The sequence below is a fragment of the Bradysia coprophila genome, assembly GCF_014529535.1.
Source record: "Bradysia coprophila strain Holo2 chromosome IV unlocalized genomic scaffold, BU_Bcop_v1 contig_81, whole genome shotgun sequence".
Classification (NCBI taxonomy): domain Eukaryota; kingdom Metazoa; phylum Arthropoda; class Insecta; order Diptera; family Sciaridae; genus Bradysia; species Bradysia coprophila.
Window position 1 is genome coordinate 1,999,791 of NW_023503375.1, and position 25,266 is coordinate 2,025,056.

At 34.7% G+C, this 25,266-nt stretch overlaps 1 protein-coding gene across 9 annotated transcripts in view; it reads right to left on the bottom strand.

Annotated features, from left to right (window-relative positions):
- The window catches only part of LOC119072373 (protein Fe65 homolog), a 77,697-nt gene continuing 52,431 nt past the window's right edge, over nucleotides 1–25,266 (bottom strand). For 2 of the 9 annotated variants that reach the window (XM_037177569.1, XM_037177568.1), the window contains 14 exons: nucleotides 15,575–15,742; nucleotides 6,563–6,770; nucleotides 6,179–6,504; nucleotides 5,916–6,118; nucleotides 5,764–5,855; nucleotides 4,635–4,824; nucleotides 4,448–4,575; nucleotides 4,263–4,268; nucleotides 1,590–1,688; nucleotides 1,374–1,504; nucleotides 1,098–1,300; nucleotides 864–1,043; nucleotides 573–734; nucleotides 1–501 (listed from right to left, as the gene is read on the bottom strand). In XM_037177569.1, coding sequence (XP_037033464.1) covers nucleotides 594–734; nucleotides 864–1,043; nucleotides 1,098–1,300; nucleotides 1,374–1,504; nucleotides 1,590–1,688; nucleotides 4,263–4,268; nucleotides 4,448–4,575; nucleotides 4,635–4,824; nucleotides 5,764–5,855; nucleotides 5,916–6,118; nucleotides 6,179–6,504; nucleotides 6,563–6,770; nucleotides 15,575–15,719 — 2,052 coding nt within the window. In that variant the 5' untranslated portion in view covers nucleotides 15,720–15,742 and the 3' untranslated portion in view covers nucleotides 1–501; nucleotides 573–593. Of the gene's footprint in view, nucleotides 502–572; nucleotides 735–863; nucleotides 1,044–1,097; nucleotides 1,301–1,373; nucleotides 1,505–1,589; nucleotides 1,689–4,262; nucleotides 4,269–4,447; nucleotides 4,576–4,634; nucleotides 4,825–5,763; nucleotides 5,856–5,915; nucleotides 6,119–6,178; nucleotides 6,505–6,562; nucleotides 6,822–15,574; nucleotides 15,743–16,955; nucleotides 17,090–25,266 lie in introns of those variants that run through there. The other 7 variants (XM_037177575.1, XM_037177574.1, XM_037177573.1 and 4 more) reach the window with 5 other exon arrangements.

Sequence of the window (25,266 nt, forward strand, 5' to 3'; positions counted from 1 at the left end):
TTGTTTAAATATCATTATAGCATCACTTCAGCGCTTATTTTTAGTTTTATTTCCATGTAAAAATCAACTCATTAAATTGTTCACTTGGTGTGGATCAGTTTTTTGTCTTCTTTTCTTCTTTTTTCTCAGAAAATGAAAAGAATTTTCTTTTTGGCCACAAAAACAAAATAAAATTTTTCACGTTTCAAACACAAATCAATTTTTTCTCTAAATTTTCATTTTTATCGATCCCATTAATTTTCTTTCAATTATTTTTTTCTTGTTTTTCATTTTTAAACTTTTAAATTTGTTGGACATTTATAATTCATGTTGTTCCTCAACTGAGTCTAGCCTACATCTAGCATCTTTATTCACTAATTTGCTTAATTTACCGTGCCGCAATGGCATTGAAATTATTTGTTACGGACTGTGAGGATAATCAAAAATTTTCTTATTTGTTAGCGGTGATTGGAGATGTCGATGCGGTATTATTTCGCGCTCCGCAGGTAGTGGCCATAATTCCTGTTTTTTTGTGTGTATCGCATTAGGGAAAAAATCAATTGTTTGTTCAAAAAGTAAATTGAAATTTGTACCTGCAGAGATTTGGCCCGTTCTCAGGAGGTGGACTTATCCTTTTTGGATGTGAATGTGTTCATTAAGTTTTTTAACGTTGCACCAATGCCTTTGCTTGGCGTACTGGATTCGGATGATAAACGATTTTCCGGATGCGCATCCAAACACTTTTGGTAGCGGAGCTGCAAAGTTTAGGAAAAGAACTCAATTGTTTGGCGTACTGGCAATCAATCAAGATTAAAGAATTCAAATCCAAAAACTAACAATTTTAACGGCTAACATTCTACCTTCAATCCAATCAATTTTATTACCTTGCAAGCAGCTTCAATTGTCTTGCACAATGCTCCACTGGATGGTTCGCATAGGAACGCATGACAAACAAATTTGTCTTCAGCAGTATGCATGATGAACGCACAATTTTTCACATTTTGACCAATGCCCATAAAGCTTAAGTAACGCACCCGACATTCAGCTATGAGTCGACCTTCATCCTGTAAATTAATCTGTTGAATTTCGTACTGCCACGAAATGAAATGAACAATTACCCCCGAACTGTGTATGCTTATCATACTTGGTGCCACAGAAACATTGACATGTTCCCATTGTTCAGGTTTTGTGTCTCTAAGCGCCGTATCAATAGCTGCATTAAGTACATCCATACCAGTTGGCTGGTTCACTTCTGTCGAACCCAAGTACTGAGCCTTCAGCACTTTTTTCGGTTCCTCCATTGGGGTTGGAAATGATTGAGCTGAAAATTCAAATTCAATTTTAGCAAACAAAAATGCACAACGGTCATTCGACTGCATGTATTGCACACTTACGATGTCTCACCCATCTCCGATTTTCAGTTGGTAAATCTGTTGGACGTGTTGCACATCTAGCACCGTTTACATTCACCCCATTTGCATCCAACTGGAGTGATCGTTCAATCATTATCCGTTTGCATATATCTCTGCATCATGAATGGATAAATGATTCAGTTAACTCAAACATTTTCATTGAATTTTAACACATCCGTAATTGGATCATATACCCACCTTAATGTATTCGCAATTGTCCTAGCTGCTGTATCACACCTGAATACGTGACACATATGGATCCGTGTTAAGCGGTCACGTGCTACATAAGCAAAATCCCTATAATGGAAATTTCGTAGAAATTTTAATTTAAAATCTAAAAAAGGATTATGAGACAATGTTGACTGTAACAGTCGGTTCTTCTTCATTACATCCATTTCGTATGGATTATGAAGCGACATGCACGTGCACACTGCACACAAGTTAAGTAGTTCAAATAGAGAACTGGATGCTATTTTTAGTAACGAAAAATTCAACATAAAAACGCAGGCACGGACGGTGTATCGACAGTAAAGTCAATAAAACGTTCGATTCGTGAGGACTATTTAAATTACAATTAGTCACAGTAGTGGGAGGAAATGCCATGATTGAATTTGTGGCTTAGACGAATTATATATAGACTGGAAATTATGAACAAAATTACGTAAAAATTGTGTCCCCGACATGAAAAACGAAATATTTCATAGTGTGAGAATTGGTGGGCAAATTAGCGCGAATAATTCTAATTTTTGTTCTACACAAATCATTTCAATAGATTGTGGATTTGAGCACTATTTCACAGGACTCTCAATGGTTGACGCTGTCGGCATGTCGGTCAATTCTGTCACTTCATCGAACAATATTTTCATGGACCGATCGATCGAAAATTGAATTTCCTAACAAATGATTTTGATTTTTAAATTTCGTATCTCAAAAGACTGACTCGAATGGCTGATTTTTGCGGTAGTGACAATAACCATTTCCACAATCTAATAGAATGAAAATATCGGAACGATTAACGTGGTGGTGAAGTTGGAAACTTTCAGAAACTGGAAGGGTACTCCAAGAAGAATGATTTTTTCCAATGGCTTAATAAATAAGCAAAAGGTTTTCGTAAAAAAATATTTTTGAATTCACACAATTTTAACACAATTCATAAAAAACACTTGAAAGTTCAGCCCTTTTCACTTCTCGTAAGCCACACTCGAAATACCTGTCTAGGAATAATTCGTCTAACATTTCTTCCAGGTGGATTTTGTGATGGTTAGTCATCTGTTATCGAAAGCGACCGACAAAAATAAGCGATGAGCTCCGGTTAATGTTTTATTATATAGCAAAATATTCGTTTAAACAAACGAAATAAAAGATTTTGTATCAACTACTCAGTGCCGCCACTTCACACGGACAATCCGGACATTTGCCTAGGGCGCAGCGATCTGAGGGGCGGAAAACTCGCAGTTTTAAGGGTGCGAAATCGTTGTAGGAATATTGTTGTGGAAGAAAGTCTGTAATAATAACCCAACTTTGCCTAGGGCGCCAAAAACCTGGTGGCGGCACTGTGGACCACAAAACCGTCGTCAAACAAAGGAAGAAGCAGAGTAGCTAAGCGAAATTAGATTTTTATGTCTTTTTGGTTTTCGAAATTGAAATCATCAAGGAATTGATGAAAACTTGAGTTGATTGCATCTTTTCTTGAACAGAAGCAATGCTGTGGTATGAACAAAATGCATACGTAATTTAGTTAGCAAACTCCACGGGTGATGGAACCGAATAACCTTTCTGAACGGATAATCCTAAATACAAGCCACACAATTGTAATTTCAGCTATGTTCTGTCTTATAATGTCAGTAGGGAAAGCGATATTTTCGATTACAGGAAAGGGCAATCAAAATTCAGCCTTAGTTTGCTTCAGCTGATTTGCAGCTGGTTCGCATATACAAACAAAACTGGTTTTAAGTGTTTATACGAATTTACCAGTTTACTCATGCGTGTAAACATGCTTAGGGGCCATTCACAAATTACGCACGCTCTTAAGGGGGGAGGGGGGGTTTGACAACAGCGTACGCTTCATACATTTTTGAAATTTTCTCCATACATTTTCGCGTGCAAGGGGGGAGGGGGGTCTGAAATTTCGAATTTGGTGCGTGCGTAATTTGTGAATGGCCCCTTAGTCAGTTTTGTTTGTGTGTACAAATTAGCTTAAAATCGGCTGAAGCAAATTTCGGCTGAAATTTGCTTGCTTTCCTACAATAAACATGAAGTCTGTATTCAGTTTCAATTTTTACGAAGGAATCGATGCGAGATTAAGTTCAAGATTACGAAATCCTATCTCACGTAAGCTGAGGATTTATTGCTAATATATCTGAATCCACTTTTCAACACGGTATTCCACCTGCAGTAGCTAACAATGACTATCTCTCTCGAACATATTTATCATATCGCATGAAAGATTCAGAAAATATGTGACGGTTTTTGTGACTCAAAAAAATACGGAATTCAATTACGGGCATGGTCAGACTTATAAATTCGCTATTTTCAATAAATTTATCGTCAAACACAGCACCGAGTTTTCCCTAATATACGACCATGTATCTACGTCAGCGACGAGTTTGCCATAAATTCTCTCTGCAACACTCATAAATTTCAAATAGAAAAAAATTCACGAAATGTGGCATGCGAATTACATTCTCAAGACTCGAAAACAGATGCATTTATGATTCAGATTTTATGTTACCGATTTTCGTTATACGATTTACTACTGACATGCATTATTAGTAAAAATGTTTTTAGTTTTTCTCAACGAATTCATTACGAGAAAGACTGCAATTTTCAACACCATTCACTTAGGATTGTCTACATCAATTTTGTTTTTACCTTTCTCTGTTTATATAGCCAATATAGGGTGAGCATACGGTTCAAAAGAAACATAAATTTGAAAGTTAGTAAAAATATTCTCCATAATATTCAAAATCTACTGTAAATATACTCTAAATCTATGTAATATATCGAATCTAAATTCCAATAAACGATGTGAACCAATCGAAAACAAAATTACTCACCGTCCATTGTCTCTGCCCACGCCCCACACTCGAATCGTATGAATCGGTTGTGTATTTAATATTGTCAAATTTTCCGGATCAATTAATTTTAAAGCACCTTCATCTAAATCCATGAATAAATCTTTTCCCTACGAAAATAGTAAACAAATTTAGACACGGAGTCACCAAATCGAAATTTTATTTTTACATCGCCCCATCGTCCGACAACGTCCAACAAATCGTTTCGTCCCAGGGACAGATCAACGATGCATTTGTTTACAGCCTTTGATGATCGTTCGGGCGTCAGATCATCTTCAGCTATTTCCACCCAGCCTAGCGACCGCACAGCAAACCTAATTGGTCTATCTGATTCGGATTTTAATGGATAGCTACGGCGTCTGGAAATAGTCATTTAATTTTAATTTCCATTCGAAAGCAAACTTCTTTAATCTACGAGATCTTTCTAAAGCGACTAGTCATTTGTTATCGACAGAAACGAAAGAAATAAGCGATGACATTGGTTCAGGAGGTATTATATAGGAGAATTTATGTTAAAACAAATGAAGTAAAAGATTTTCTATCAAAAATTAAGCGATATTTGAACAATAGAAGTAGAAGCTTAAATGATATATTGCGAATCGCTTGCTGCTGTTGATAAAGGAATGACAAAAATCGTCAGGAAAAATAGTTTTTTGTTTTTTTTTTTAACGAAAACTGTCCAGCAATTACATCAATTTCACTCATCTTCATGTGTAGCATGTCATTAAACATTGTAGATTCAGAACAAGGCGAACCCCGGAACGGGTGTAAAGAAAAGTGGGGTGTTGTGTCACATAGCTTTAACTTAAAGCTTGTTTCGTAATGCATTTTCTGTTGGCACTACTTTTACATGTGACATCAGGTAAACGACTAGCACGAAATGGTTCATTTTGTTGAATGTCTCTGCATATTTTCTTGCGAATTTCGTAACGTAATATATGCAGCATTACTGGCACAAATTCTGTCATTCGCGATGCATTAACAACACAGACGTTTCGCTGCTGCAAAATACTTTTGGAAAGATATCTGGTTATACCTTCAAAGCACATAAAACCCTGCACTTAATATCGCATTTTCATTGGACTTTTTAAGACTTTATTTTATTTGGACTTGAATTTTGCATAAACTGCCACCAACGATTATCGCTTGAAAACTACAACAGCTGTGGCATTCAATTCATCGAACGGAAGCCAACAAAAAGGTAAAGTTTCAAATTTATTCGTTTCAGTTGGATCGATACCAAGCACGCAAGGGCACACAAGAGTGCTATTAAAATGTCGTTTCAAATGTACACTCACTTAAAAGCTAAATCCTCTTTTTGTCGTCGGTCCTCATCAAAATCCAATGCTGAGCTAGTATTGCTTCTTGTTACCGATAAACTTTGAGATTCCTGTTGGATTTGAATTTGTGAGTTAAAGACTGAAATGCGATTGTCCGCTGGAAACGTTACCTGTATTCTATTTCCTATACAATCCTTAGATCCGTAAAAATTTGAAAACGAATTATTATTTATTGGACTTTTAATGGCTGTGGTCAAAAATTGTTGTGTCGTAACCGGTGTTTTAAGTTCTTTGGGCGTTTCTTTGCACCAGAGTGGTGGCTCTCTCTGTATAGTGCCCGATTTTATATGCCAGTAATAAGGCCCATTATTATCTGAAAATGGACACACATTTCAAGCAAAAACGTTAACTTGAAACCGTTACACACACAAACCTTCATGTTTTTCCCATCCAGGCGGTAAATCCTTGTTCGCATCCTTATCTTCGAAGCCATCGCTTTCCTCTTTGCCACCCTTTTCCTCCTCTTCGCACTCTTCCTCCGATCCGATTTCGTACACTTTTCCATCACCGTCGTGATGTTTCCGTTTGTTCGGCAATGCATACAAATCATCTGAATTTAAATCACCAGAAATATGTTTTATATTTGCAGTGCTATCGTCTACATCTTTCGATTTGCAATCGTCCTTTTCGGGACGTTGATCTGATTTTGTTTTCGATTCCGATGGGGACGTATCTAGTAGACTTTGCTTGTCTGCCGTACTGAATTGAGACCATGAAATTTAAACATTTTTCGATATTGACCAATAAGCAAAATTACCTAAAATTCTCTTTGAGATCAACTCCCATCGAACCGATGTCCAGTCGGGCATAGTCTTTCCTATTGCTAACAATATGCGATTTCGATGAACGCATTGAATTTTGTTGCTGCAATTCGGATAGGATTTCTTCGTATAAATGAGAGTTACGTTCAATGCGTTGTGGATCCATGTGATAGTTGGGATTCTCGTAGCTGAGAAGTCCGTTTTCTGGTTAAGAAAATTACACAACGGTTACATTGAGGTCGTTGGCTGGGTGGTCTAAATCAAAAATGAAAGAACAGAACGAAAAAGGAAAATAAAGTAAAATGAAATAAACTGAAAAGTCATGAAGAGAACGGATGGGCTATTATTTGATTCAATTTGAATCCGACATATTACAGGTGGTAGAACCTTTCTTACCGGCTTAATCGTCTGTTAAATAGTTTGTTCAACAAGGGAAGAAGAGTTGGAAATTGCATTTCGAGGATATTTTCACAACAAAGGTTTCCAAAGTTACAGCGGAGGGGAGAAAATGACTATTTTCTCGCCTGCGTTGTGAAAAATGTTTTCCTTTAAGCATTACATAACACATCCCCCTCCCTCGTTTCTTAAAGTCAATTTTGCCAACCCATCTACCAATCAATTTGCAATATGAATGTTAGCGACATATCGATTAAAAATGAATCGGTGCGTTCAACTAACGGCTTCGTTCAATCAAATTAATTGCCAATTTAGTACTCTCCAGCGTCATAACAATTTCCTTCATTCTCAAATAATTCGACTCATAAATAATAAACATGTCACAGCACAAGTATATATATGTGCTCGGCTGTGTAGCATTTCCCACAATAAATGAAATTCGAATTGACCTAATTCAGCAAATCATTCAACTCATTTCCATCCAGATATAGATTTACAATGATGTATGTAGAGAGTGTAATGTATATAGAGCGATAGCGAAACAACATACATCAGCTAACACTACAAAATGTTGGACAATTTACTTTTCTGTAACATAGTACTTCGTATCTGTCATCTATATGGCATTATACCCGACGATGTCATGGAAAATTTAATGTGACTCACCAATTTTCCCCATTTAGTATTAATGCTATTATAATCTACCGTTTATGTGTATGATAATATTTTCCATCAAAGAGTAGCTTATTCCAAGTTAAAACAACAACAGAAAATAATTGGCGCCAGACATTCTGCCTGCCAACCCTATTACGTGTATGACTGAATAGATTGCTATATTATACGTTGTAGTAATCAAAAAAGCTTTCCATGCTGCTGACGATGTGTACATGTATATCTATAACGTGTACGTAAACAATTTTAACAAAAACATAAATTTTCCTAACTGTGAAAACCATTTGTATAAACGGAATGTATATATACGAACGTTCGTATCTATAACCGTACCTCCCGTACCTAATGTGTAAGCTTTGACCGATGAATTTTGGTTTTCGTGTTCTCGTGTCTTCACGGTGGCTTGTATATTATACACATGCATTGTGCTAGCGATTACACATTTGTTGTATCGAGACTACAAGGTGAATATCCTACTGTTTTTCGATGTGAAATTGGCAACAGTAGCAACGGAGGAACAGGGTTCATTGTATGAAATTTAATTAAAATTAAAATTTCGACAAGTATAAAGATCGTATCGGGGCGGAAAGTTTCTGAATTTCTGAATTATACATTCGTACTGCATGTTCGCTACTCGGTAAATAATATCGAAAATGGGACAGTTTTTTTCGTTCGGAAAATGCTTTAACCAATTTGTTGATGTGAGAAAATGCAGTTGGAAAGCTTCCAAGAAGTTACAGTAATTTACGCGAAGGAAGTAGACTGAGTCAAATAATTGTTGTAGACATATAGCCGAGCAGAGTTATTGTATGGTAATTACACAGAAGTACTAAATTATTTACGACGGCAATCGATAAATAAAATACATGATGTGACATTAGAGATCGTCCATCAAGTATCTACTCACCGTATATTTAAAGTGTAAACGTACAATTTCCAGCAAATGATAAATTGTCATTGATAATGAAGGTGTAAGTAAACAAGATTTTTATTGTTTCAACACACCCTTCCCCAGGGACTATTTTGAGAAATCGAATTTCTCAAAATTTCTCAATTATTTCTCAATTATTTCTCAAAGAATTTCTCAAAAATTTCTCAAATTTCTCAAATTTCTCAAATTTCTCAAATTTCTCAAAAATATAAAAAATTTCTCAAAAATTTCTCAAAGATTTCTCAAAGAATTTCTCAAGAATTTCTCAAATTTCTCAAAATTTCTCAAAGAATTTCTCAAAAATAGTCCCTGCCCTTCCCCCATGTCTCTGCTCTCTAAAACCGTATCTGGATCACAAACTTCATCCTTTTCTTTGTATACTCAGGTTAGACGAAGACCTCATTTATGTAAGTCAGCAATTACATATCAAGGGTAGTGAAGGGCGTAACTACAAAGCTACAAAACTACAAATCAATTTCGATGAACTTTTTTTTCCCTTGTTAAGGACGAAAACGTTAAACGACGAAAGTGACATAAAAAGAGTTGCAAAAAAAAACACTCGCGGAATTTTGAAAACCGATACATTTCCTGTTTTGGGGTTTACTGGTTTTTTGTGAATTTTGCATGTATTTTTACATGGAGGAATCAGAAACGTAAAACACAGAAACAAAAATTGTGTTGGTTTTCAAAATTCCGTGTCTGCAAGTTCTTTAAGATTTTTTTTTAGAACGTCGTTTGAGAGATGTTTTTGAGGCATTCTTTTGAAAAACAACCGACCGTAATCGGACGAATTTTAGAGTGAAATTTTTATATGTGATGTGCCCAGAAATGTATTCAACCCTACAACCCTACTTTCAAAAAATTTTCAGGAAGCTTGTGTGGCTAGTGTGAGGTGGTCAAAAGCCGAAAACATGCACTTTTCTTACAGAAATTTATCCAGTTACCTCTGTATGGGGTTGGGTGTCATTAGATAGGTAATTGCATGTACTTCCGGGCCAAGCAGGGTCTTATTAGGTTTCAAATTTATCAACACTGAGATATGTGCAGTTGAAGTTTTCAACCGAAAACGTCTGAAAACTTAGGTGTCATTAGAAAGGTAATTTTATGGCAAATATGGTCTTATGGGGGTTTGGATTCATCTACGATAAAAAATGAGAAGTTCAAATGTTAAAGTTCCAAGCTCATATAAAACCCCATTTGCCCTGAAAGAACGTGCAAATTTGAAATGAATTCGCATTGCGTCCGATTTTGGTTGGTTGTACTTCGAAAAATCACTCTTATAAAAATTGCTCCTCATGGCACCTACCTCGCAAAGTGGGCTCACGGCAAAATCTTCATTGAGTGATAATCTACTAATATCAGATACTAATATCAGGTACTAATTTGCGAATAGTGACGAGAAGGGGGTGTCTTCAAGTTCTCCGAAATTTTCAGGTTTTTCGACTATATCTTCGGACCTATTAATCGTATTGACACTGTACGTGACTCAAAAGACCACAAACAACTCTAACCCTCTCCAAGAAAAGTTCATGAAAATCGGATGAGTAGCTCCAGAGATATAGTAGTTACGTTCTTTGGTGATTTTTCCCTCATGTACATATCGCTGTTTCTAATTGAATTGTACACTTAAGGTCTGACAGTAGCCCTGTGTGAGTACACAGGAAGGATGAAACCTACCAATATAAAAGTTCAAACGTTTTCACCCACGTCACTGTAAATCGATTTTAATACCTTCGCAACGAAAACTATTCGAACAGATTGAAGTGAAAAGTGGCGATAAAAGCTCATTGCTTCCGACTATCAATCCGAAACTCGCAGGAAAAGCGAATCCATCCAACCAAAATAATTCCATTTCTCTGTATTTTCTTGAACTTTCTTGCGAAACAGATTTCCATAATTCATACGAAATGAGGAAAAAATTGAAATTCAAACACACAAAGTTGTTGTATTTTTCCAGATTATCGACTTTCATTTGATCTGACTTTCTAAAGGTAAAAATCGCTTGACATCAAATAAGAACGTTATGTTTTACTGTCTTACACTGTTTATGTCTTCGACTCTTTTTGAACCTCATATAACCTTTACACTTATAACGTCAGAAAATTACTGGCTACGAACATAGAAAATATATCAATTTGTCAGAAGTTTATAGTATACACATTTTGGTTAAGGTTAAATTTATCATATAAACGTCTACGTGACTTGAGATTATTACAACTTATCTTGACATTTCCATTCCCTATTAACATCGATGGCATTATATATATACTACTGTATTGTGTCCCTCAAAGGTCACGCTATTCACCCATAATATAAAATATAAACTCCTCAGTCCTCAATAATACACCGCACCTGGTCCCCATACTAACATATAAAAAAAAATGTATAAATAAAGTACCGGAGGAACCATCAGCATACAACACTTTTTTGAAGGATAAAAAAAAATATTCAAGGAATTTTGCGTGGTAAAGGGGCGAAATTGGATAATAAAAAAAATGTCTTAACCGCAGGTATTTTACTGGTTCTCGTCTTCATATTATTGCTATGCAAATAACCAAACTGTTTACAGAACGGAGAGACGATATTCATTTCTGTATCACGAACATTTACATTAAAATAAAAATATCTGATTAACCGAACCTACGACATTCAATATTTGTCATTCGGTGTGGAAAAGAGAAAAGCGAAAAATATTAACAGCAAACGAATTTCTCAGGTGTTTGATTAGGAATATGTCAACAGAATTTACATTCCTTTTTTATAAATAAAGTCCTTGGATGGATGATTCGATTTGTAAAATTTTTGATTTGGCATGGCAATGATTGTGCGCTTAGACACGGTTCGGTTTGACAATTTGTTCCGATCAAAAATTCCCAGTCTAGACATGAAAAAGTGCAACTCAAGTAGAACAAACATTCGTCTTCATTCCCCCTTTCGCGTCTATTCGTCTCGTCCATTATTTCTTGAAAGAATTGAAGAATTGCAAACATGCATGGAATGGCAGACGAGAGAAATAAATAATTCAGAGATGTATGCAGAATTTAATTTCTGTCAATCCTATGACATAATCATATTTTAGCTGGTGCATGGGATGCCAGCAGTGAAAAGTCAACGTTCATTTTATATTTTATGTGATTTCATTTGCTCATGTAAATGGACTTTGTTGGGAGGAGGACGTCGTATTACATATAGAGTGAGAAATTGGTATTTCTAATGAGAAATACCACAAAGTTTTTACATTTTAAAATATGCTTCCGGCAGTCACTACGTTATGTAATGGAAATTTTAAAAATTCCTTCCCTTATCTGGGTTTAAAATGGGAAAAAAAAATGTTTTCGCTTCCATTCTCAGTTTTGGTGTCGTAACTTCTTGAAACTTTAAATTCTCATTTAAATTTCAACGAATTTTCCGCCAAAACCATATATCTCATAGCTCTTTAACGTCTCAAGTAATGTGCTGTGAATCCAATTCGAAATCGTACAGTTTCGTTCATTAATTTCCCACACACATGCTACATCCCAATATAATAATACAATTTTCCACCTCATCACTGCCTAACAGAAAAACAATTGACTTTTCACAAAAGGTTACACTCGATACAAACATGTTAGACGTTTAGACTTAAGCTTGGCTTTCGCAAATAATATTCTCCACATAGAGGTTCGTCTATATGTACTTACTATATACACACACATCAGTCAAGCATTCTACAAAAACAATAGCGACGACGACGACAACAACAACAACTTAATTATTGTAAACGGAAATTGCCCTCCGCTCTTGATAGGAAAATGGTTCAAACGGTGGCAATATTGTAACATACAATTTTATCTGTATACGTTTATGCCACTGTAAAACCGAAAATACATACAAAAAGACTTAGATTTATGGCTGACGGCATGGGGTTCCATTCAGCCCATATATACATAGACATGTTTAACTATAATACAGGGAACGCTAATGTAGCAAATTGTTGCTTTAATTACATGGCGATGTAAGACACCATAAAGATAAATTTATATCCTATAAACTGGTTAGGTACACGTTTACATTCCTAAATATAATATATATTAACACTATGGGATAGATCGTGGGGAGATGGGCAACAGCAACAACAAAAAGACGAAAGAAAGAAAGATTCTTGATTTTCGTTTTTCCTGTTCGATGTACATGTGAAACTGAGATAAATTATTTACTCTGCAGCGACTTTAAGGATTGCGGTGCAATATCGTTCATTCGATCGTTCTAATTGGGAAAGTTTAATAAGCTTCTTTATTTGACGATTTAATGTTATGTCCGAATTAAACTTTATTGTCAACACATATGACATTATGCTGAACCGTGTTAAAGCTTCCCATTATATTATGGTTGGTTTTCTATATAGCGACGCGGGTAATGAGACAAAAAATCGTATAAAATTGATGTTTGTTTGGTTAAAGTTTTATGCAAGTCATTAACTTGTCTGGTTTTGTTAAGTTCGGTCGCATTTTCAGTGACACCATTAGAGATGCGAAGTACTTTCCACTATTAACAGCCAAAAAAAATTAATTCAAAATAAAAAAGCAAGAGAGCAGCTACTCATCTGTAACTGACAATCACGACAAAAAATAAACGATAAACTCTGATTGGCATTCCCATTTATAGGAATATTTGTGCTGAACCAAGTGAAGTAAAAGATTTTGTTTCAAACTCTTGAATCTACTTTAAGTACTGTGCCGCGTGTGCACACATGCTGAAAGGTCTTTTTTTTAGCGAATGAGAGATTTGCAGCACCAACCGGAGGCGAGTTCTGGGATCGAATTCGTTGTTCCTACATTTTTCCTAAACGATACAGAAAATACGCGATGAAGTCAATTTGATTCAACCTTAGCTTCGACTCGTGTTGTCAATTTTCACATCGTTTTACTTGATAGGATAAAATATTTAATCGAGCGAAGAAAGACTCTTGTCATTAAAGCTCCATTATTTTGGCCGGTTTTCTATATAACGACACGGGTAATGAGACAAAAAATCGTATAAAATTGATGTTTTTGCTGGTTAAAATTTTATGCAAGTCATTTACTTGTCTGACGTGTTTAGTTCGGTCGCATTTTCAGTGACACCATTAGAAATGCGAAGTCCTTTCGACTATAAATAATAAAAGAAAGTGAATAATCGAAGGAGCAGTCATCTGTCACTGACAATCAGGACAACAAAAAATAAACGATAAACTCCGATTGGTATGCCCATTTATAGGAAAATTTGTGCTGAATCATATAAAGTAAAAGATTTTACTTTTGAATCTATTCTATGTACTGTTTGTGAAACAAACTTCACGGCTATGACATTTCATAGATATTTACCAGTGTGAAGTTATGTCACCTGAAAATACTCCCGTAATTTGTATAAGGGACTTAGTGACGTCATCGTCCCATTTCAATTACACGTAGCGATGACGTCACATTACAGTCGATACATTTCATATTGATTCATGGAATTGGAGTGTATCCATCATTTTGTATAAGCGTTTCTAATGTTTCGTGAATGAGGAAACAAATTGGGAGCATTTTAAACTTATCACATACGGCTATTCAGCTGTTATTGATAACGACGACAAAAATAGTGACAAGCTCTGGGTAATATGGTCCTTAATATAGTGAAATCCATGTAACAAAAATTGAAGTACAAGATTTGAAATCAACCGAATACTTTGATCGATGGAAGTAATAAACCCGATAATAATACTGGTCATATGCTTGCCGTATGTAACAGGTTAAGGAACCTATTTTTCCACTGGTTCACTTCTAACTTTTTGATCAACAGTTATTTACAGTAAAAGATAAAGGACGAAGCTTCAGTTTAATTATATATTTGATGGCAATTAGTGCAAAAACGTAAGGACAGGAGGTTATCTGCGTTTAAACATGTTTCACTATCAAAATTGATGGAAATGCTTAAGTAAATAACTAATTGAAAATACTATAGACTTTGGTTGTTTGGTTTAATCTGAAATGGCTAATTACTTATGTACTGAATTTCTTGTGCTGCTTAGAGGTAACATAAAATTTTGATTTAAATTTGTATTGTGGAACTTGCCAAAGAAATAAAACGGAACTGCCCCGCTATGTATGGAAATTCTAACTCTATGTTCTGATTCTGTGTTGGAAACATCGACACGGTACTATTTTCGTCATCTGTTATTGAAAAATCAAGACAAAAACTAAACGATAAGCTCTGGCTGATGTTGTATTATGTAGCAAAACGCTTACTAAAATAAATGAAGTAAAAGATTGTGTGATTCAAAGTCCCATAATTTTTACTAAACATGTGAAGTAACAGATGGATTGAATGAATTCCGACATTCATATTAAAAAATTCAACGTTGCGAATAAAATTTAGAGAAAAAAAGCCAAAAACGGAGTTAATTCCTTTGCTTTCTTTGTAATTCAAATTATTTAAAAAATAAATCACACTTGTGACATGAATGATCAATTATCCATTTAGTTCAGTTCATTAAATCCCACTAAAAATGTGTCTATGAATACCAATTCCAAACAAAATTGTGAATTTAGTGTAAAATACTTGAATATAATTTGCCCGAACAACCGAATAAATCGGAATTTAATTCCCATTTATGGTCATAAGTCACGCATACAGACATTTAACAACTAGTTTTTCCATCAAAATCAAACAAATAAAAAATAATTTTATTTAAAAAAAAAGTCAACAACATCAAACCACATGGGGTAAATTACGTTATTTAACCATGTATCAAGAGTCCAACAGCGATATTTTGACAAATCGATCAAATTATTTAACATAACATTTCCGAATTTAAAATTGTTTGAAAATTCAAATTATTGGCAACAAAATCGATACAATTCCGAATTTCGTTCACTATGCGGCTATAAAAATCAAGGTGAGATAACAGCAGGGAATATGAATTTCGGATGAGACATAAAACATATAAATAAAATTGTTGATCGTGTCGTTTCTGTTTAATATTAAAAAATTGTAAAAATTAATTTACCTAAATAAATATCATCATCATCAATATTCTGCTGATTGGCAAGCGTGGCGATAGCTGCCATTGCTTTACACAATTGAATCAACGAGGGAGGCGGCAAAATTGCCACGCTCAATGGTGTTCGACTTAATATTTCGCCTGACAACATTCAAGATACCAACCACCTCTTACCTGGAAAAGAAATAGAAAAATGGAAAATATTAGATTGGTTTTGCTTTCTTAGTCATTTCGTGAACGTGAATTTTCGCTTAGATTGCTTGCCAATGTTATTGGTATGAATGGAAGTATGGAATATATTGCAGTTCATGATGAAAGTAGAAGAAGCTGATGTGTACCGGTTAAATTAGATATTTTTTTTGCATATGAAAGGTAATGGTCGATTTTCATCCAATATGGTTGTCATGAATGTCGAAATTTTTTTAAAGAAAATATGAACTTGAGTGAAATGGTTTCTGGGAAAAGTTTGATTGAGTCGAAAGGATGATTTTCTACGTTTTATATAACAAAACTAATGAAACATCTGACAGGAATCCCTCTTTTTGTGAAGTTGATATTTTGAAAGTACTGAAGAACTGAGGAAATCGTGTAATCTTTAAATGTTGATTCCTAGAATCGGCAAACGAATCGTCATCGTCATATGTAACGATTTAATCTCCTACTTCCTTTCTTCAAAGTATCGGCTCATATCTGATACAAAATCTTTTACTTCATTCGTTTATCTTACATTCACTTTCAATTTTTCAATTGAAATTGAAAAATTGAAAAATTGAATTGAATTGAAATTGAATACATTCAATTTCAAAAGATTACGTTAAACCGCAAAAATGTCGATGATATTTGTTAAATCTGCGCTTATACTGACAAATGTATACTTAAACAAAGGACGTAGTTGATTCTGTATCCATCATTAAGCGGCAATTTGAACTTGAGAAGTAAAAGTTTACATCAAGATACGTCTGCCATTTATTAAAAGGTCAACCGGAGATCTTAATTCGGTTTTTGTTGTCGATAACAGATCATTAGTGGAGTTTCTGAGAGGTTGCAAACAAATTTGCATTTTCACGCCATTTTAACGACTTTTGGTCCTACTATAAATACTTCATTAGTAATTGTTAGACGAGTACGAAGTACTCGGTTATAGTTAAATGACGATATGTATTGCACTATACATCGTCTATCGAGCTGGTTACCAGTGCATGTATCATAAGGGTCTGGTATGAGTGTGGTTTTCAACATAAGAATGCTACACCAACATTCATAAGCCCAACGAGAAGCTTAAACACATTTATCAAAAGTTTTGGTATTTAATTCTCGCTATATCGCAAGTACAACCTATAAATGCACACAGATCCGACCCCATTCATTAAAATGAAATTTCACCAACCTGCGAAAAAATTTGCCTTCTTTAAGCCCATTGTAGAAATTGAATCGGTTGCTATCTTGATGGTTATCAATAATCCCGTCGTCAAAATGTTCAATTTTATTAGGGCTTCCAACAGCACCGTGTTAATGGAACTTATAATCAAGCACACCGAAACCAGAGCAGTTGAATATTCAACCGGATACTTTGAGGGCGCCACTTTGATTGATTTTTTCAATATTACATTTCATCCACTTAAAAAAGAAATGTATAAATATAGCAGTCACAGCAGCGTAGTATATAAACCGGGTACGTTAACTAAATATATTCAGATTTTATGCTGATTCATTTGCATTATAACTGAGTGTCGAGTATTATGTTCTGCTCAAATGCTTTTTATAGCGTCAGTGTGGATATAGCAGCACAATGTTGTGATTTTCACTCTTAATGAAACAAACAACAGCAACAAAAAAAAAACCACCCAGACAGTCAGTCATAAATAGTATTGGCTTGTTGAAATTTAATACGAACTCAATTGAAATTTTTTGTATTGACTTTAGAAACAAAAGCCATCAAATAAAACGACCACAGTCATTTACGCGATCCAGTATTCAATTTTTTGGCATAGAAAATCTTTATCGTTAACTGGCATCAACGACTTCAAGAACAATAATAACAATGAAACTTTCAGAATTAAAAGCGATATAATCAATAGTGTCGTCTGGATTTACATCTATATGTTCGCCGGGTTTATTTACAGAAATTTCCGATTTAATAAACCGCTTTTCGTATTTCGGGACAATTTTCAGTCTCGATATAAAACGACAATTACACAACAAAGAACAACACACAATTTATCTATTCGATATACCGAATCGAAGTCACGTCGTCCGATTATAGAGGGCGTCACAACATAACTAGCTGAAGATTTAATACACCCCAACGTAGTTTGCACTCAAGGATAGACTTTCGGCGAATATACATTCTCTTCAGATGAACTAGCGCAGAAAATGTTATAAAAAATGTATTCGGAGAGTTGTGTATACACAAACTCTTTGTTGAACGAATTCTGAGAGAAAATTTCGAGCATAGCTAATTTCACTGCCGAAATAGCTTGTACCGTAATCTATATACGTACACAATTTCAATATATAATGCAAAAAATATGGATGTACATTCGCGAGAACACCGACCGAAAACTACAAAATGAGCAGAGCTTTCCGATATAGGAAAACTTTATATGACTTACTCGTGATGTTGTGTCGTATTATTTATACACAGAGCTTGTTGTATGTAAACTAAACACCCCAACAAAAAGCCGGATGAGTCACACATTTATTGGCAGTAAAATTCGGGTTGTCTAATAAAAAAATTTAATGGAGTGTCTGCCTTGTATTATGTATTACGGCTGGTGAAATGTTTCAGACGTTAAAAGTCAGAAAATTTATTTTTTATGTGGAATGTTTTGCAATGACCGAAAAAAAGCCCGGAGAGAATGGGTAAAATTGAATCGTTAGAACCGGGAAGGAAACGTTAAAATGGTTGTCATGTCGCTGCTAAGTATATATTGAAATGGATGCCATGTCTATGCGTAAAAGGTGAACATAAATGGACCGATGAATTTTTAATCGGAGAGAGAGTTTTGGCTTGTGAAGTAACCAAATGGAGTTTTGAACCGAGCACATTGAAAATGAATGAAAGCTCTTGCAGCCGAATAAAATCTTAGTTATGATCAATAAAATTTCACAAGAATCCACTGCACCTCGCAATGCACTAATTAACAAAACCGTTCACAGTAACCATTAGAAGTGTTATTACACCAGTATACCTCAGTCATACGATACACTACGACCACACACACCTCCTTCTCAAGAATAAAGTTTCTTCTCAACAATGTTGAATCATCATATGCATGGAAAATGAAGTGTATTACCCTTTTAGTGATACTACCTTCAGTAACATTATTTCATAATAATGACTGAGGTGTTCATTACCATGAAATTTATTTTAATTGGCATCCTCAGCTTCAATGGTGTGTGTATGTGAATAAATTCCATGTATAATTGGACCGAAAAACCGGGCATCATGATGGTGTTGGGCTGTAGATTATTACCCCATCATGGAGCTCCTAAGATAATATTTATTTATATTTTCATTGTGATACGATGAATTTGAATGAAATACAATTTTCTTTACCGGGTGCAAAAGCAATTTCTTTTGGGACACATAATTTTGGGGAGGAAAAGTTTAGCATGTGGCTATGATATGGAGATAGAATACAATTTTCTTGCTGGAAATTTATGGTTTTTATCCATTTTAAGTTATATATACAACGCCTTCGTCTTCATCTCTTCTAGCCCCGAAAGTCTTGGAACAATTTTTTTTCCAAATAAATTTCATTCCAAAAAATATAATTGTATGTAACATATTTGTCTTCATTAGGGCAAAAAAAAGGAGAGAAGCAAAATATATTAATGGAACTTTATTGTTGAATCAGTTTTTTGTGTTCGTTTTACTTTTTCGCCGACAAAACTTTTATAAAATTTCTTCAACAACAAGCGCAATCGATGCTCGAAAACCAACGACACACGATACATGCTAGCGATATTATTGTGTAGAACAAAAGAAGTGAAATAGCAATTCGGATTGGATTAGGGATTACACATCTAGACAGATTTTATCATTGTAATGGAAAAGTTTAATAAACTGAAGAGAGAAATTCGAAAATTTCGTATTAATTTTAATAATGCAGACGATGCTAGGCGACATAGCAACATTATTTTTACGATGACATTTTGCAGGAAGTAAATTTAAGTTTATTTTTTTGGAATTATGTCGGTACATGACATCTTTGAGTAATTTGGTATCTTAGCCTCAATAAAAGTTTGCGGAATAAAAATGGCAATGAGCTTAATATTTATTGAAGAGCTTTATTGTAAGCCTCACAACAAGTCCTTCGCTTACTTTTGAAATCCATTGATATTCCAAAGCGTTTGCGTTTCACCTGGTACTAATTTCAATTTTTTACATTAACTGAAAACGTTCAAAGAAAGATTGATGTATAGTCTGGTACGGATTTAAAAATTTGAAATGCAAAAACATGAGCGAGTCCGTTTGACTGAAAGTAGCGGTTGCCGAATTTTTAAAAGAATTGTAAGACTTACAGTGAACGACATCTCAAATGTCTCACTGTCATTTTTTTCAGAGAATGTCATTGTGAATTTGCAATGACACAATAAAATTCTCAGAAAAATTTGACAGTGAGACATTTGAGATGTCGTTCACTGTACAATGGGTTTTCTTAGTTCTGTGAACATTTTGGAGATTTTTTTAGAGTTTTTATAAAGTCATCGATATTCCCAGTCAATTAAGTGTACAACTTTTTTGGTATAACTTTTACGATTAACGGCTAAACATCTGTAACGACAGCAATGACAAAACATAAACTTTGATGTACAATTCACCTCGTCTTCTACAGAGCAAATTAACTGTTATAACAAACGAAGTAAAAGATATTGTATCAAATACTACGCGATATTTTGAACAATAGAAGTAACAGATTTGAAGCATTTGAATGGAGTGGACGTCAATTTTCTTGTGCCGTTTCTCAGCTGATCCACTCACACAAACAAAACTGCTCATACAACTTTATATGGTTTTACCACTTCCACGCGCGTGTATGTGGCTTTTTCACCCGTATCAAAACGTTTAAGCACTTTTATTCGTATGAGTGGACGATCTGAAGCAAATTCATGTCTTAATTTCACTGACGTCACGAAACAGATTAATTTCACGTTGGGAAATTAATTCAATCGTCGTTTCAAAAGCGACGGTGGACGAAAGTAGCACGACTACACGACTGTTAGATCGGCAATAGATTTTGTATAAGACGACATGTAAAATAGCAAACGTAAATCTTGTACTTCAAAATGTTTCCCCCATTAACAAATGAAGATCAACTAAAAAATCCCATGTTTAGACATTTTTTACCTCATACAAAAATTAAATTTTAAACCAGGAGTCGGATCACCCTTACATTCACAGACCTATGGATGATCCCTCGTATGCTATTTGAAAATTTCGTATTCATTTTAATAATGCCGACGATAGGTGAAATTGAAATGTGAATATTAACGCTCCATCTTCAACTAACGCCTTACCGTTTCCGTTTCCATAAATGGGAATTTATCTGGACGAAAATCTTTGCAAAAAGAAACGTACTCCTAATGAGTATCGCCTTAAGAGCACTAAATTTCAAATTTTATCCGAAAACTGATAACAATTTTCATTACACTTAACATTTGTTAAGCATGTTACAGTTACGTGTACGAACATTTCCGTTTTAATGATCTTTAATTCATAAACAATCTTCTACGACCGTTTTAACATAATGAAATTTTCATTTGAATCGCACCCTGTTGAGTTGTTGCGAATGAATTTGTTCTTATGGCGTTCAAGTAGTACATTTAACAAACAAAAAATTTCTGTCGAATGAATCGCTATCATCCATGCTTGTAGCTTTCTGGTATTAGCTTATGTATCTTGTGTTTTCGTAACGCATTGCATGTAGGCCGGTAAAATGTATAAAGAAGATGGTTTATTCGCATTATACATCAAGTCAAGAGTTTATATTGACATACAAAGTGGAAAACGTGAAAATTTTGGAATGAGAACACACTTGCCGAACATATTTTCGCTGGTGAAATATACTTGTGAGAAATCAACAAGTTTTTTTTTCACGTTTTTCTACACTTTTGGGTTATATGCAAATCCGAAAACAGTAAATTTCTTGAATCGTTCTCATTTCGGTGACGTCGGTTGATTGATGAGAAATTTTTACGGAGGGAATATCGTTGAAGGAGTTCGTTATTAAGTCTCAAAACATGAAGAATTATTCAAAGGGAGCTGGAAACAACCTACAAACACTTCAAACACAACTACTATCAACGAATGAAGCTAGGTAAAAAGTTCGTTTGTTGAGTAGTGTACGTGAAAGTATCCTTTCCAACAAAAAGCCTTTAAATTGTTTAAGCGAAATATTTGCTCAATTAACTAAAAGCTAGGTGAATTTGACGGCATTAGACGGGGGCTTAAGAACGAAGGAATGAATCAAATTTTCCAAAGTTCTTTAACCTGGTAATAACCATGACAGACATAGTTCGTTGAGCACTACACATCGAACACAGTACATTATTGAACATTAAGAATGGCAAACTATATTCGTTCCATTGCCATTCTCCAAAGAAATTTCCTATCGATAGAGCGAGGAAAAGTCGCACGAATAATGGGAACGTTGCCAAAATCAGAATCCCTTGACGAGGTTCGTTATTTACGAAATTTATTTTTAAAATGGCTCTGTTATCTAACAGTTCCTCTCCTCTAAATTTTCGCTTTTATCTTACTCATTCCGGTAGTAATAAAAACTACGTGAGTGATGATGGAAATGACGCTACGTCTACCTGTCTTTATTAGAAGACAAAGGAACGCTGCTGCTTCGTTAACCGTTTGAAAAATTGAACATTCAAAGTTTCCATTGCAAGCCAATGCAAAACATTTCATTTTGCACGTAGACTAGGTCTAATATGCTAAAATTTGTCATGAAATTCTGCATGTGTGCCATTTATTACCTTATCCGTCTGCAGAAAAATCACCTAAAACTCCGTATTTTGTTTCCCTTAAGGCAACATTTCCTGGCTCATGGAGCTGCTTTTTTATGTTACATTATATGCACCGTCGTTTTTTGTGCTTATTTACATTGTATATTATCACTATCTTTACCGATTTTGCCATTCGACCTCATGCACATACATTTCACTTACGTAAAAGCTTCAAGTATGCATGATATATACAAGGTACACTCAGTATTATATACATGATTCCAACGAAAATATAGATTTTCTCTCTCGCTCGTTCTCTTGGAAAATAAAAGTCATGCGGTGGCTTGCAGGTTCATCACCGATCGATTGGAGAGTAGACAATGTGGCGCCCATATATCGTTCAACTCACATTTATGAAGAACAATTTTTAAGCTCTCTTCAGCATAAAGCTTTTCAACTACATAAGCTACAAATTTATTCCCGACCAACACCAACGAACGTCAACGTAAGCAAGTACATAACGAAGAAATAGTATCCTCTACTAAGTCTATTAAAATTTATTGACAACTATAATAAGTTAAGAACACTGGAATTCGTTCCAGCGAAATGCGAAACTTTGGCTCACAGTTGTTGCTGTTACTTCGTTGTAATAGTCTTAAAAGAGATTATAGTGGGTTATACGCGACATGAACCGATTTCAGTCAGTATATGCTAGGAGTACTTCTCGATTTATTTCGAATACAATTAGTTATATTGGCAATTGATTGTTTTTACGAAATGTAATGTTAAGTGAGTAGGTAGGCATGACGTTGCACAAACTTTGTAGACTGAGTTTAAATGTGGAAGCTAATAAAGCTTCGAAATAAACAGACTACACATACAGTCAATCATATTTTCCGGTAATATATTTGCGTTTACTTCTTCAAAATCAATAAATTTCTGAACTGGGACAAGTAGATTTATAGAACATTCAAATTTTTGCAAGAATTTATGACTTTGTGAGTGAATGTAGATGTAACATGCAATAAAGTTGCCGTCGAACTTACATATGAAAAGTTTTTCGGTAAATGACTCATACAAAAAAGCTACTTTATGATTCTCGTCACTTGCTTTTTTTTAAAAGTATTCAACAAATAAGCTAGAGAGAGTTTTAAATAACTATTTCATGATTCATCACTCTCGAAAGATGATAGTAAAATCTTTTATCCAGATCGTACAGAATTTTTTTTTTATCTACTCCCAAAGTGTAAGGGCAAGTCCAAAGTTAGTTAAGTTACAAATTTCGCCATTTTTGAAGCATAAAGTGAGCTGTGTTGGCTATGTTTTGCGGTAACAAATCAGTCTATTGTTTTTCTAATATTCATCAGCAGACCGAATGCTTTCATACCAACAAGAATTTGAATTTTTAATCCTGCGAAGCGGGACCTGTGCGATCGAAGAATTCGGCCATTAGTTGCGTATTTGTCATATTTCGAGATATTTTCACTAAACCTGAACTGATTTTGGCAAACTTTTTTTTCCTTAAAAGCTATTGATAAGACTCGTAGTTTAAGCATCAAATATGTGTGGTTTGTGGCCACAATTCACCAGAGAAAATGCAATTTCCAACTTTTTTCCCGAGTTAAACACAACGTTAATCCAACAATAAAGGCTTGCGCAGTTTCCGCTGAGGTGCGAAAATGACTATTTTCTTGCCTCCGTTGTGAGAAAATAAGTTCGGCAATGGTTGGATCGAGGTGACTTTACGCTACTTCGCCGCAGAATGAACCAGAAATCTTCTAAAAATGTATTTTCGTGTTAATTGTGCAAGTATAACGTGAGGGAGGATCTGTAGGGCAAAGATATACGCATGTGGCTTCAAGGAAAAAAAATGACAAACGATGTGGACTGTTCCATATCATCTGTTATCAACGGCGACGCCAAAAATAAACCAACAGTAGTGACTTATTTGATTTTATGCAGCATAAAAGGTATTTCAACAAATGAAGTAAAAGATTTTGCATCAGTCTATTGAAAATATTTAGAATGATTGTAGTGCCAGATGCGATAATAGTGTTTGTTATGGTTATGGTCAGCGAAGGCTTGCAAAATCCAGTTACATAGAGCGGTGAAGAATATCTTTTGCAAAAGATTAATACCATTTCTTAAATGCCAAATTAATTTTTGGAAGAATTAATTTTCGTTGTCGTTTTTCATGTTAAATGAATGGAATTTGGAATTCGGGTCGGATTGTGTTGATATAATCCCAAAGTTATGGAGTTCCTTTTTTCAGCTTACATTTTGTTAGTACTTGGTTGAAAAAATGGATTCCAACAGTCATCGCATAATCCACATTTCAATGAAAAATTAAATGAAATTTTCTCTCTGTTCTAGTTAAACTTTGAAAGTAAATAAAGGGATTCATATGAAGTAATAAGGAATCGCTCCAGTTTCCACATTGATAAATATGTTCAGCCGAATTCAAAGGATTTATACAAAAAATATCATTGCGCCCCATTAATTCTTATAAACACAAAGGCAAACTGTCTTAAAATACCATTTGAATCAAAACAGCGGTCGCTATATATTACATTACTCGTAATCGCCTCTTCATTATCTTTCCTGTACAATGAAAAAAAAAATTGAATGGAACTTGGTCCTTTTTGTTGGCTATATTATGTTACAGAATAGATAAATAGAGGATCATTGTCTTAAATACCTGAACCATGGATAATGGTTATTGATATGTTTTGCGGGAT